We start from the raw sequence: 13931 nt of genomic DNA, 5'->3' as shown, positions 1-13931 counted from the left end.
CATAACCTCAGGCACGGCCCAGGAAAACGCCGGATGTAGGAGGCCCAGCCCCAGAGCGCCAGCCGATGGACCCCATCGTCGTGGGTTGCCACCACAACGACACCACCAGTGACCGTTGCGGACGGCATGGTCGGATGGGGGCATAACCGATGCGGAAGGGATGCGAAGCAAGCCATCAATGATAAGAGGCCCACGTCCTAAGTAGTCTAACCACAAGGTAGTGTGCGGCACACTCCTCGGAATAATTATACTTGTTTAGTTCGGAACACGAAGAATGGGGTAAATTGCTCGGCGCCAAGGTTTACGGCGCCAAGCTTGGCGCCAAGATCCACAGCGTCAAGGCTTGGCGCCATGATGGATGGCGCCAAGCTCCCGCCACGTCAGCATCCGCATCAGCAGGTGGGCATAGATCTTGGCGTCAGAATGGCTGGTGCCGAGACGTGTAAGATTGGCACCAGCGTGGATGGTGCCAAGCTAAGAGTCCGAATTTTGAAATGATTCCACTAGAGGTGTATTTGCGAGAATATTTAAAAAAAGGGTAAAAACAAAAAAGACGGCTCCTCCGTACCAGTAATTGCATCAGTGGAGACAGCAAGTTATGTTTCGCCGTGTGGGGTAAAGGTACCCGAACGCAAGATCCGTCATGGTTGGCCTCTTTCGTTCGTGCCACAACGCGCACAAGTAGGCGGATGCATGGATTGGATGGACCAGCAGTGTCTGTATCGCTGCCATACCATGGCACTGGCACATCAGCACATGCATATGATACTCGGTGTCGTACTCGTACAGGCACAGATCTAGTAGGCGCTGATGTACGTGCCCATAGAGATGTCCCCAAATTGATTTCGCCTGCAACTGAATGTACGGGGAAGTTCAGCCGGCTCGTCCAAAAGGAAAAGAAAAAAAGAGTTGCGCGTACCTTCATGTGGGTACAATTCATCATGAACGTATACGCTACGCGTGCAATCCAACGGATCGCCTGTTTCCCCGATCCTGAGGGGAGGAAGAGAAAGTCGGTGTCCATTTCTGTCGGGAATCCAAGGAGAGACAAAGGGCTTGCTCAACTGTGTTAGGTCTTGATTAGTTGCTAAAATTTGGAATGTCAAAATTACTGTGCCAGCACACTGTAGCGTTTCGTTTATATTTGTGAATTATTATTCAAATATTAACTAATTAGGCTCAAAAGATTCATCTCGCAAAGTACAACAAAAATTGTGCAATTAGTTTTTAATTTCATCTACATTTATTACTTCATGCATGTACTGTAAGTTTGATGTGATGGGAAATCTTCTTTTTGCATAGTGTCAAAGTTAGAAGTTGGCGGTGACTAAACAAGCAACTTACTTTCGGCTGGCTGCAGTAAGCAAGCTGCTCGGCTGTGGTGGGTTGCAGCACAAGCAGGATAATGAAATAGTACCGATATACAGCAGCTGCTACAGTAGCCTAAACGCTAGCCGCCGCCGCAGCAGCTGCAGCCTGCCGGAAGTAGCGCAGCTCTGGCCTCTCTGGAGATCCGTGTCAGATTAATTGTCACGATGTCACGTCGCTCCACCGCGAAGCTAGCTACTGGCAACTGCTCGTTGGCACTGCTGCGGATTGATGACAGCCATGTTATATACAAACACGACAACGACGGCAAAAGACGGTCTGATAGCTTTATCACCAGTTTCTAGACAGACCATACTTTTGTTTTAATCCTAAGCCAGAACATCAGCATGATTAGCACACTGCAGCCGCAGCAACAGCGGCAAAATTGAAGCAAGAAAGAAGGCAAAGTTCCCTTCAAAATAAAAAAGAAAGAAAGCAAAGTTCAGAGCAACATGGAGTCAGACATCATGACGAATTCAGTCGGAAGAACTACAAGGCCATGCGCAATTTCGTCCGTTCTCTTCATTTTTGGGAGCAGGGGCATGACTTCGAGCGGTCACCGGCGGGCAAAACAAAAACAACCTGACACGACACGTACGTGAAGCGGAGTACACGGGAAGTCGTATGATGGGTGTCCTTATTAGCTGTTGTCACGAAGAAAAACTCCGCACCTGTCTTTCCATCAGGTGGTTCTTGGATTGGAGTGTCGTGGGCTCGTGGCAATGATCATCATTGGGACGGAATGTCCTCCACGCTGAATGATACGGAGTGCTACTACTATAGCTGGATAATCAGCTGAATGAATGTTCCCATCCGACATGTATGGCCTCTTGGACATGGTATAATTGTAGTATACAAAATTCTCATTTCAAGTTTGTATCACTCTGTATTAGTAGGACAAGTACATTAGTATCATCTAATAGGCAGTCTCATATATTGACACGTAATCTTAAGATGACTCAATAGACAATTCGTATATAACGAGTTGTCTTATAGAGTTATAAGATATATAGTTTCTTAATTTGTGCATATGAAAAAAAATTATGAGTTGCATGGCAATAACAACTCCAATGGTGGTTGAGTTGTCTCGTAGTCCTAAATTTTAGCTCATGAGGCGATTGTTTCGTGAAACAACGATCTTTCTCTCTCTCCTCCACATCATAAAAAATCCTACATAGCACTACATGAGACAATCTATAAGACCGCGGACGTGTAGCAACGTACTTCCTCTTAGGGCAAGTACATTGGTGTTGTCTGATAGTCGGTCTTATGCATTACACGTAATCATGAGACGACTTAATAAACAACTTATACAATAGGTTGTATTTTTAAGTTGTCTCATAGTAATTCTATTCTCCTAATTTGTGCATAAAAAAGAAATATTAAGAGTTGCATGCAACCACAACTCGTACAATAGTAGAGTAGTCGTCCCGTAGTCCTAAAATCTAATCTATGAAGTGGTTGTTTCGCGAAACAACGATTCATTTCTCTCTCATCACCCTCTCTTCTACACATCAGCAAAAATCTTATGTGACATTATATGAGACGATCTATAGAAGCTGAATTCCAGGCCAAGTCGAAGTAATCAGGACAGCGGACAGCCAGTGATCCATCCAGCTTCTGCTGATTACTGTACGAGTACCCGTGAAAGGAAGTCCAGAGACATCGATGGTCGGTTCAAAAAGAGGAGAAATCATACTGCTCCCTATTAGGATGAGGGTTACTGACCACATAACTCCTGTACCACTCACTAGTTTACAACATTGAATTCCAGGCCAAGTCGAAGTAATCAGGACAGTGGACAGCCAGTGATCCATCCAGCTTCTGCTGATTACTGTACGAGTACCTGTGAAAGGAAGTCTAGAGACATCGATGGTCGGTTCAAAAAGAGGAGAAATCATACTGCTCCTGCAGTGTGGGGAGGGACACGCACGCGATGCGTCCATGCCCAGTGAGTGAAAGCCAGTGTGGCCGGTTGTTCAGCGGCGGATGGGCTCGGGCCCCGACGAAAAGGTCAGATATCCACAGCCGGCCACCGCTAGTTACTGTGCAGATTCTTTATGCCGCCGCGCCGCGAGTGGTTGGGTGGGTCAAGGCGTGCAGCAACTTCTCCGCTCTGACCGCTGCACGCCGCACCGCCCCCGTTGCCGGCCGCCTCGGGCTCCCGGCAAATCCAAAGTTTTCATGGGGCCTCGCGTAGTTTACGCTAATGATTGGCATCTGCGCCGTGATTTCCACCATCAAAAAGGACGTTTTACCCCAGCGAGTTGCAGCGTTCGTCCACCATCCCAGCTCTCACTCCCCGCGGATATCGGGGACGTGACGGGCACGCGCGCGCGGAACAGCCGGCGAAGAGCGCGCGCGTCGCGTGGCAACCGTGGTGTTGGAGGCCGTCGTCTCGCGCGGGCCGTATGCACTTGGGCTGACGAACTCGCGGTACAAAGTGCACGGTTTGCTAAGTGAGCCCGTGTGGGTCTCTCGTCGGGCTGGGGAAGCCTGCGGCGAGGCCCCCTTTTGCGCCGAGTCAACAATTGAGCCCAGCAATCACGGGCACAACAATAAGCCCACAGAGAAATTATGATGTTGACCGTTTGCCTGCGAAGCACGGAATATCTGTCCGATTGTGAGATTGACTGTGAGTTTTGTACAGGTTTAGAAACTAGTACTCGGACAGATTTCGCCTGAAGAAATCGGACACATGACAGCAGCATATGGTGGTGTACCGCTTTTCAGTCTAGTTTGGACTTTTTCTCCGCCTAGGGCTAGCACGTTGTAAAAGAATAATAGCCGGTGCATGCATGAAATTGATGACATCACACTACATACATGAAAAGAAAGTTCAATCTAAAAAAATCTATATATCTTAAAACGTTTATCTAAATTAAATTCTGATTCCATCAATAGATTTGTGGCAACATCTTCAAAACAAGATCCCACTTGATTATATTTGGATAAATTTTTTATTAACATTTTTTATCAAGTTGGAAGATTATCTGAGATATATATAGCCGAACAAATTCTACGAACTTGTTGAACAAAATAAATATACACGTCAAACAAACTTTACGAACTAACAGAACAAAAGGCGTAGTGCGCTCTGTTCACTTTTCTTCTGTCATCCAGGAGCAAATACTTAGAATAGTATTAGTAATGAATTGAAAATAAATAAATAAATAAATATCATTATTATAAAGCTGCTTGTCACTGAAAAAGGAAAGAGAGTCGGTCCACGCATTCAAGATAAAAAAATATTAACGACATCAGGCCACATGCGAAGAGAGATTTAAACTACAAAAATTGTAGATTCTAAACCATGCATCCAAACTAAATTTCATCTCAATTGCATCAATAAGCTTCTTAGAATAACAAGATCTCCAAAAGAAGATCTACGCATCAACGAGTTTCTTAGAACAACACGATCTTTAAAATAAGATCCACTTAATTTTTATTGCATCAATGAGCTTCTTTAGTTTGGATGTTTTTTATAAAAAATATTTTTAATAGGTTTGAAGATTTTCGGAGATATGTTTCCCTAGAAAAAATTCTACGAATTTACGGAACAAAACAATTAATTCATAAAACAAATTATATATATATATATATATTTATAGAACAAAATAAATATACACATCGAACAAATTGTATGAACTCAAGGAAAAAAATTATATACATTGAACAAATTATACGAATTCACCGAATAAAAATGTATACCACTCAAACAAATTATACAAACTCAAGGAACACGTATTTTTACTCATTGAAAAAATTGTATAAACATCAATGAAAAAAATATCCAGTTAGAATAAATTATACAATCTCGTAGAATAAAGATTTGTAGAATCAGAACAAATTATATAAACTTGCAGAACAAAATAACTATAAGCATCAAACAAAAATATATGAACCTATGGAGCAAAAATACATACATTGGAATAAATTATATGAACTTATGTTCAAAAATTTTTTACACGTGGAACAAACTGTATAAACTTACGAAATGTAAATTTTTTTTTACATGTGGAACAAACAGTATAAAATTACAAGTCGAAGCAGCGATAAGGAGGAAAGCGACCCGTGGACTCGATAAACATGGCCAGTTCATTACCGCCCAGGGCAGGCACTCCTATACCTTACGCTGTATCCTTCCGTTTCTTTGCCCAGGCACGAGGCGACTCGCTCTCGTACTGCGGCGGTGCGGCGCACTGCACGTTCCGTTCAGGTCGCTGTCCGAACCCGTGCACTGCCTGACACGAGATCGCCGCCGCTTTCCACGCACGGCACGTCGTGCCAGGGACCAATCCGGCTTCAAACAAAACAAAGATCGGCGGCGCCTTTTGTTCCGTTCTGTTTGTCCCGGGATGGACGGGCACGGGACGAAGGAAACAAGCGAACCAAGCGCCCTTTTGCTCTTTCTTTCGCTGTTCGCTCGGCGCAAAGCGACTTTTTTTTTTCCTTTTCTCGGCTGGAGTTTTACACATCGGCAGAGCACATCGGGACGCAGAAACTTGTTGATCTAGCCGAGTGAATGGAGCAGCACCGTGCTCGTGCAGGTAGAAAGCAGCTCGCCTGTGCGGCTTCCACTCTTTCGGATACTTCAGGATGACTCCATAGGAAAAGGAAGTAGTACGTGCAATCAAGAAACTGTTTTTGCTAATGCGGTCTGACACCATTTTGTTTTTGCCTATAAGGTTCTGACAATAATTTGTTTTGCCTATAAGGTTCTGACAAGAATTTGTACGCGTGCAACCAAGCAATATCCAAGCCAGAAGAAAATGCAAAAAGGGCATGCCAAGATAAGTACAGCACATCATCCATGCTAATATCTTATGTACGCAAAAGCACGTACCGACATGGTCATATCCACTGGCAACGAGGAACAAGCACCCAGAATGAAAAAAAAAGGAGCTGAAAAGTGGGAAGGGGACGAGACGAACGAGAGAACCCGACAGGGACACGGAATGCACAACGGAGAGCCGCACCCCGGGCGCCGCCGCGGGTCCACCCATCGATCCGCGGGCCCGCCCGTGGTGAACACGCCGCATCCAGCCGTGCAAGCACAGCTGCTGCTGCTATAAGCAGATGGGATCACGATCACACGATCCAGCACGCACCAGCAGTCCTCCACCAAAATCAACCCCCCGCTTCCGCTTCCCCTCCTCGCCCGTCCCGTCCCCAACCGGACTCGGAAATCCACGAACTCCTCCTCCCCCTCGTCCTCGCGCGCCCCTGCACTGCTCTCCGCCTCTCCCCATCGCCACCCACCAGCACCCCCGGCGACCCCACCCACCCACCGGCCGCGGCCTCCACCCGGCGTTACCTCGCGGCGACGGCGCGCGACCGTTCCGTTCCCCACGGTGGTGAGCGCTCCTCTCTGATCCAATCTTGCTCGGACGCTCTGCATCTTTCGTTCGTTCGTTCGGCTGGGTTTCATTTGGTTGCTGGAGAAACTGGATCCTTTTCTTGGCTTGCCGCAGAGGGCTTGGAGCAGCGGAAATGTCATCGTTTTGGCCCCTTTTATTGGTTCCAATCGTTGCACGGGAGGGATTTTTTTTTTAAAAAAATTTCGTTCCTGCTATTGGTGTTCCTGGTATTCCATGCTCCCTCGATTTCGTTGTAAATGCTCGAGACCTCAGCGGATTGAAAGGACTGGATTCACCTTTCAGAAATTGGATTGCCCCCCGTTCTAACCGTTCTTGTCGCACAGGGACGTCGGTACCCAACCCTCTGTTGTTTCTGAAATGCTTTCGTTTCCCTGTGCTCTCTCTCTCATCACGAACAGAGTAACGGAGGTGCCGGAGCCATGAGCGGGGGAGTGGAGCCGGAGACCCCGCCGGGTAGCAGCAGGAGCGGGGGCACCACGCCGGTGGGCGGGAAGCCGCCGCGGCACCACCTCACGTCCATCCGCCACTGCGCCAGCAGCGCCCGCATCGCCTCGGCCTCCGCGGAATTCGTAAGCAAGCTTGCTACCACCCTAGCTTTGTGTCCCAGAACAAAACGGATTTAACGTTTTCCCTTCTGTTGTTCTTGCAGGAGCTGGATTCGGGGACACTGAGCTTGATCTCGCCCACAGACATCCGTCCGGGCTTCTTGCCTGTGTTCCGGTCGGGGAGCTGCGCGGATATCGGGCCCAAATCGTACATGGAGGACGAACATGTCTGCGTCGACAACCTCGTCGAGCACCTTGGACTGCGCGGCCCGGGCATCCCTGCACCGGGTGCCTTCTATGGGGTGAGTTGGAATTGCATTTGCCATCAAATCTTGCTAAGTGCTAACTAACTGCTCTTGTTAAATGTCTAGCAATGTGGGCCCATTATGGATCTATGATTTGTTCTGGTGTGAGTGGCAATAATGTTGCTATAATAGCTTCTAGGCTTGCTATAATAGTGTGTTCATGAATCATGATGGTAGAAATGATTGGACTGAAGAGGAATCGGTTCCACATGGTCAATAATAAATGCCTAGGATCAAAAAGGAAAAAGCTCCTGATTATAAAATTATTTCCTTTCTATTTTTGACCTTTTGGTACCGCACACTACAGACGTAATTTTTCACAAGAGAGAAATAATTGTCCATTGTTCCTTTGCCCATGTCCAATGAAGTTTAACTGAGTCTCACATTGCAGATGTTTACTGTTTTGTTTGCGGAAAATTTAGGTGTTTGATGGTCATGGTGGTACAGATGCTGCCTGTTTTGTTCGGAAGAATATACTGAAGTTCATAACTGAAGACTGCCACTTCCCCAACAACATGGAGAAGGCAATCAGAAGTGCATTTGTGAAGGCTGATCATGCAATTGCGGATTCCCATTCTCTTGACCGCAATTCTGGGACCACAGCATTGACAGTCCTTATATTTGGCAGGTAAATTCTGATGTTAATACATCAAATTGTATGCTTTAGCAATTTATTGCTACTTCAATAACTTATTGTTCAATATTATTACGCTGCTATACAACTATGGCGCTAATATTCGCTCTTCACTAGCATATTACAACATAATACTTTTTAAGTAATAGAACCGAAAGATTTGGTGCAATGAAAACGAGTAAATCATTTGCAATTAATGGTTTTCTGTAATATTTTTGGTTAGATAGGTTACTGAGTTGATGACAACTTACCTTTACAAGAGCAACTAATAATTAAACCCAGGTTTACCAATCTATAAACCAGTAGATGTGCTTCACATTTATTGCCTCAACCTCCATATCACATCTGCACATAAGGTTCTTTGCTGTACTAAGCTGTTCTTGGGGCCTTATGACCTTTATTGGTTGATAAATGTCAACATTACAGCCTGTATACTGTGCACAGTCTTTTGTATTAATTATGTACTGTGGCATCTCAAAGTATGTCCTCATCAACCTCATTCAAATTGCAGGACATTGCTTGTTGCAAATGCTGGTGACTGTCGAGCGGTATTAGGAAAGCGAGGCCGAGCTGTTGAACTCTCTAGAGACCACAAACCCAACTGCACAGTTGAAAGGCTCAGAATCGAAAACCTTGGTGGTACTGTCTTCGATGGCTACCTCAATGGTCAGCTGGCTGTAGCAAGGGCGATCGGTGATTGGCACATGAAAGGCTCCAAAGGCTCTATATGCCCTCTTACACCAGAACCTGAGTTCCGGGAGGTCAGACTTACCGAGGAAGACGAGTTCTTGATAGTAGGCTGTGATGGCCTTTGGGATGTGATGAGCAGCCAGTGTGCTGTGTCCATGGTAAGGAAAGAGCTGATGGCACACAATGATCCACAACGGTGCTCGCATGAGCTTGTCCAGGAAGCGCTGAGGCGGGACTGTTGTGATAACCTAACTGTAGTTGTCGTGTGCTTCTCAGCAGACCCACCCCCTCAAATCGAGGTCCCAAGATTCCGGGTACGGAGAAGCATCTCAATGGAAGGGCTGCATACGCTGAAGGGAGCTCTTGACAGTAATGTCTGACTCCTTACAGTATACCCTTTGCCTGCAACTCTTGTTGTATGATGATGGATTTTCTCTTCTTTGTTGTTGATCTGTCAAAGTTTTGGTCCAACCATTGGGTTTTGAGATATAGATCTTGGAATAAGTGTCGTAGAAATATTTCGAAAGAAATTTTGTTGAGGTGTAGGCTAATTAATCATTTTGTTGAGGCAATGATTTATCTGTACCGGCTGCCATTTGATTGTTGATTGTTCACAATGTAATCGAGCAATTAACCGACATTGTTACCCTGGTACAAATGAGAGCTAAAGCAGTTGATCAGTTTTCCTCTTGTCCAGAATTCCACTTGTCTGGTTGGATGAGGTTCCTGTTCATTATCAGAACCAAATGACTGGGATGGATCCTCTCCATTTACCTGTATAATTCTTGTTGACTCGTTCATCCTTGTGCATATGAGAACAAAGTTCATCAAAATAATCCTTTACTTCCTGTAGATGTAGACTCGATTTGAGTATCTGCCAGTAGATGTAGACTCCATTTGAGTATCTGACAATGAGCTGAAACCGTTTCCTGCGTAAGTTTCTCCAATGCAAGGCTTAGGCTCGATTTGGATATCTCCTGCTAAAGTTTGGTACCTATCACATTGGATGTTTGGATGCTAATTAGGAGTATTAAACATAGGCTAATTACAAAACTAATTGCACAGATGGAGTCTAATTCGCGAGACGAATCTATTCATTCGTCTCGCGAATTAGCAAAGGGGTTTTGCAATTAGTTTTACAATTAGCTCATGTTTAGTCCTTCTAATTAGCATCTGAACATCCGGTGTGACACCGCTAAAGTTTAGCACCTAGGTATCCAAATACCCCCCTTAACATCACGGCGTCTGAACTGAAAACATGTCCCCTGCTATGCTCATCATCCATGTGCAGTAGTGTGCATCGCCGTAGTTTGGCTTTGTTGTTGTCCTTGGACGTGCTGGAGCCTCCAAGGCCGAGGATAAAGGATGGTGACCCCTGTACCTGCGACTAGCACGGCACCTGTAGCAGCTAAATCCTCCATCCTTCGCATGCCGTATGTAACGGTGGATCTCCAGTATTCGGAGTTTCAGACTGTCTCCGACGCTCCTGTAATATCTTGAAGTGCCGGCGAGGCCGTCAGTGGATCGAGCTACGAAGTCTTCGTCCTGCCTGTACGACCGTGCTGGGCGCGCTCCAACCACGTGGTTCGCGTCGATTCGGGCCGTCCGCCACGCGCCCAATGTCTGAGATGGCCTTGTGCTTCCAAAATCGTCGGCTACGTGGTTCTCCGGCATTGGGATCCGATCACACGGCAGGCGGCAGGTAGCCAACACAAACACAAGGCGAGGCCGCCGTTGGGACTTGGGAGTGGCATTCTCCTGTGATCTTCTTCCGGCCTGTGAATCTTCGCCGCGCCCGCCCACGCTCGAGTCGTTAGTGCTCCCGGCTCCGCGTCGGTCTCCAGCCGTCCGGCGTCCGCCACGCGCGCACACGTCCCACATGACACGCCGACCCCGCGGCGTGGAAGAACCCAACCCAAGGAGGCTTGCGCTCGTGGCTCGTGGGGGGTTGCCCCTCTGCGTTGGCGGCCGAGGCCACCAAGAATTGCGAGGCACCCGCGCCTCGGCCGACCTCGCTTTCGGCCCTCGATCACCGGCCAGTCGTCTGTAAAACTGTAACTGTGGGCACGCACAACGCAAAGCGTGTGCGGACCAGTCTACGCACAATTGCAGGTCGCCCGGCGCTGACTGGCTGAGAGCTCCAAATGTACCCGTCAGCATGTAGTTTTCTGCTTGGGGGTTCGTTTTTGCTCTCAGCTGTTCACGAATTGCTGCAGTACGCTAGTACAGACGTACAAGTGGAACGAAACGGCGCAGTACTGCCGTCAAGAGTTTGCATCACACAATAGCAAGCTCGATCTGTACTGCACAAGATGGCATTTCTACAACTGTACTGCACCGTGCCGAACGGCTACAAATAGGCAGGCCATCAGGCGACGGATATCATCATATCAGAGCCATGGCATCGAGATCGATCAGTCGGGTTCTAGCAGTAGCAGTGGAAGGGGCATGCAGAGGGTGGCCTGGCACTGGCAGAGGCAGATGTCTTGTCTGAAGCCAGCCTCGCGTCCTCTGCTTGCCTCTCCCACTTGACCATTTTCACCTTTTCAGTTTCGCCATGCCGTTTAATCGTCGTATTTGCTGCCGCCGCCGCCAGGGGCCGTGGGTGGATTTGGGTTTGGCCCGGTCGCAACAAACCCCAGGGGAGGGGCCTGCTAATTACCCTAGGCCTATCTTCGGCCCAAACTCGTTCGTTCGCTCTCCCAAGCCCACCGGAGCAAAGCCACACGGCCCAGACACCGAGCAGCAATTCTTTCCTTTTTCTCTGCCCCCAGTGCCTGCTGCCCCTTCCCGGGCTTCCCCCCAGCTCTCTGGTTCTACTGGTTGTACATGGGCATGGACAGTGAGAGGTCCAAGCTGATCCTACTTCGTCCGCCGTGGTGTCCCGAGCAACCGCGCCCAGAACCCGTCGACGGGGAGGAAACGAAGCTGCACTGTCTGATGCGTCGGCCGCTGTCGTTGCTCCTGCTGCTGCAACACCCAGAGTCCAGCGTTAAGGAGAGCGACGGCGAGGACTCGCCGTCCTCGGCGCCGCGTTCCTTCACGGTCGTCGGCCAGCTGCTGTTTGGCGCCGTTGCGTTGTGGCCGCAGACCGCTTCTCCTTCCCGATCCTGGAAAATGGACACAGATAAATCAGAGCGAAATGCCGCCGTACATACCCATCACTCCATGCCGCGGACTACTGGCCCAACTCTTTCCAGGGTGTGGCGCCGTCTCACCAGGAAGCGCAGCGGTCTGGGCAGCGTGTCGGGAGCAGCAGCGTGCTGTTCGCCACCATCCGCGGCGGCTGTGGAAATGGGGCCGCCGCGCATCCCAAAGGACACGTACCCATCACGTACTCCTTGGCCTCTGAGCAACCCGTCTTGGTCTTGGAGTTGGAGGCGTGCGTTCTGTGGCGTCTCCATCTGAGATACAGGCCTGCACGGGAGAAATGTTTCTTCAGGCTCTAGCACTAACCGCTGTTTAAAAACGATATTTGCTCTCATTGCTTGATGGCTCCAAGGAATGTTCTAAAAAAAATTACTCACGACCACTGTACTTCTATGTGACTGAAATAACTCAGCTCGTCACACTGAAAACGCATCTCTGATGAAGCTCCTGAAGTCTCGTATGGAACTAGGAAAGCCATCAAAATTTGCATGAAGCTTTTAACTAACCTATTAGCATAGGTAGGAGTATCTGATGGAGCCCTCACTCCCTGAGAGCAAGCAAAAAAGAATGCACAGTTTTTGCAGTGTGAACTGGAGCTTCATACTGCTATCACCATGTGGAAAGTGAATGAAATAGTTCCTGACGTGACTGATGAACCTGGGAGATGGCCGAAACAAACATAGGCCTTGTTGAGTTGGGGAATTTGGGAGGTGCCAAATTACTGTTACAGCACTGTAGCACACTGTAGCGTTTCGTTTGTATTTGTGAATTATTGTCCAAATATTGACTAATTAGGCTCAAAAGATTCGTCTCGCAAAGTACAACAAAACTGTGCAATTAGTTTTTAATTTCATCTACATTTAGTACTCCATGCATGTACCGCAAGTTTGATGTGATGGGGAATCTTCTTTTTGCATAGTGTCAAAGTTGGGAGTTGGGAGTAACTAAACATGGCCTAAACATGGCCATACATGCCACACAACAATAAAAGGGAAAAGGAAGAAGTGACCTTTTCAGTTGCAGGTCGTGGAGCAGTAATTCCTTTTGAGAATAGCAGCACCAGCAATAGTAGTAGCCATGATGATCTTGCTCCATATCTGTCCAAACTTGGACACCTGCATACATTTGCGTCCGATCCACTACTTGCTGCATCTCTGGTCACAGGAATAATGCATAGGGAGGATACAAAATGTTAAGACTTCAGACCATTGCTGCATGCTTGGAAAGGAAAGAAAAAGGCGCATCCTTTTAAATGTGGCTTCCATTTCTTTTTTTTTGACATCGATCTTTAAAAAAATAATTCTTTGTGTTTGACAACGATCAATTGTAAGGTTATATATGCATGATTAGCAGCTCTCATCATAGATGATAGATGGAGAAGTAGAACCTTTGATGTCAAGATCATCAGTTGTCATGTTCCTGTACATCTGTCCAAATGTAAAAGATATCAGTGAAAAACTAATATATCACCATATCTGTGAAAAACTCAAACTGAGATCGTAATATAGGGATAACCGCAAGGTCTTACATACCTGTAGGTGGCTCTTGACATGGGATATGGTGAGACCTCCCACGCCCATGAGCTGCAGGACTCGCTTGGGTGTGGCCTCTGAAGCACGCAGACCGATCACACGCAAAATGCACATGAAGTTAACATTAGAAACTGCATGCAGAGTCAAAAGATAGCAATTAAATTAAGATGAGGAAATGCAGTACTGTGTTGGCCTCCAAGCCTGTGTATGGCGTGGACAAAGCGGCGGTGGAGGTCAGGCGTCCACCTCAGGCGAGGGACCTTGGAACGGTTGTACTGCCTCACCGCTCCTTCAACCCTCTCCCTCCCGGCCATTGCTCTCTCCAT

At 47.5% G+C, this 13931-nt stretch overlaps 2 protein-coding genes across 2 annotated transcripts; one reads left to right on the top strand and one right to left on the bottom strand.

The window, feature by feature from the left end:
- The first annotated feature begins 6478 nt into the window (after positions 1–6478).
- On the top strand, positions 6479–9619 carry LOC101772543 (probable protein phosphatase 2C 47). The gene is made up of 5 exons (XM_004983736.2): positions 6479–6725; positions 7148–7318; positions 7399–7596; positions 8022–8227; positions 8745–9619. The coding sequence occupies exons 2-5, from the start codon at positions 7169–7171 to the stop codon at positions 9301–9303; spliced, it is 1113 nt and encodes a 370-aa protein (XP_004983793.1). The 5' UTR covers positions 6479–6725; positions 7148–7168; the 3' UTR covers positions 9304–9619.
- A 3800-nt stretch (positions 9620–13419) lies between these two features.
- LOC111258469 (putative Myb family transcription factor At1g14600) lies at positions 13420–13931 on the bottom strand. Its single transcript, XM_022829752.1, has 3 exons — positions 13790–13931; positions 13606–13682; positions 13420–13500 (listed from the first exon to the last, which is right to left on the bottom strand). Exons 1-3 carry the CDS (start codon positions 13929–13931, stop codon positions 13420–13422), a joined length of 300 nt encoding a protein of 99 aa, XP_022685487.1.

This window comes from Setaria italica, chromosome IX (assembly GCF_000263155.2).
Source record: "Setaria italica strain Yugu1 chromosome IX, Setaria_italica_v2.0, whole genome shotgun sequence".
In the NCBI taxonomy this organism is placed as follows: Eukaryota; Viridiplantae; Streptophyta; class Magnoliopsida; order Poales; family Poaceae; genus Setaria; species Setaria italica.
The sequence above is the reverse complement of the archived record's forward strand: the minus strand, read 5'-3'. Positions and strand labels throughout refer to the sequence as shown.

Coding starts and splice junctions, on each gene's coding strand:
- LOC111258469 (XM_022829752.1), bottom strand. CDS start 13,931: ATGGAGAGAGCAATGGCCGGGAGGGAGAGGGTTGAAGGAGCGGTGAGG. Junction 13,683..13,789: donor CAGGCTTGGAGGCCAACACA/GTACTGCATTTC, acceptor TGCGTGCTTCAG/AGGCCACACCCAAGCGAGTC. Junction 13,501..13,605: donor ATGTCAAGAGCCACCTACAG/GTATGTAAGACC, acceptor ACATTTGGACAG/ATGTACAGGAACATGACAAC.
- LOC101772543 (XM_004983736.2), top strand. CDS start 7,169: ATGAGCGGGGGAGTGGAGCCGGAGACCCCGCCGGGTAGCAGCAGGAGC. Junction 7,319..7,398: donor CCTCGGCCTCCGCGGAATTC/GTAAGCAAGCTT, acceptor TTGTTCTTGCAG/GAGCTGGATTCGGGGACACT. Junction 8,228..8,744: donor ACAGTCCTTATATTTGGCAG/GTAAATTCTGAT, acceptor TTCAAATTGCAG/GACATTGCTTGTTGCAAATG.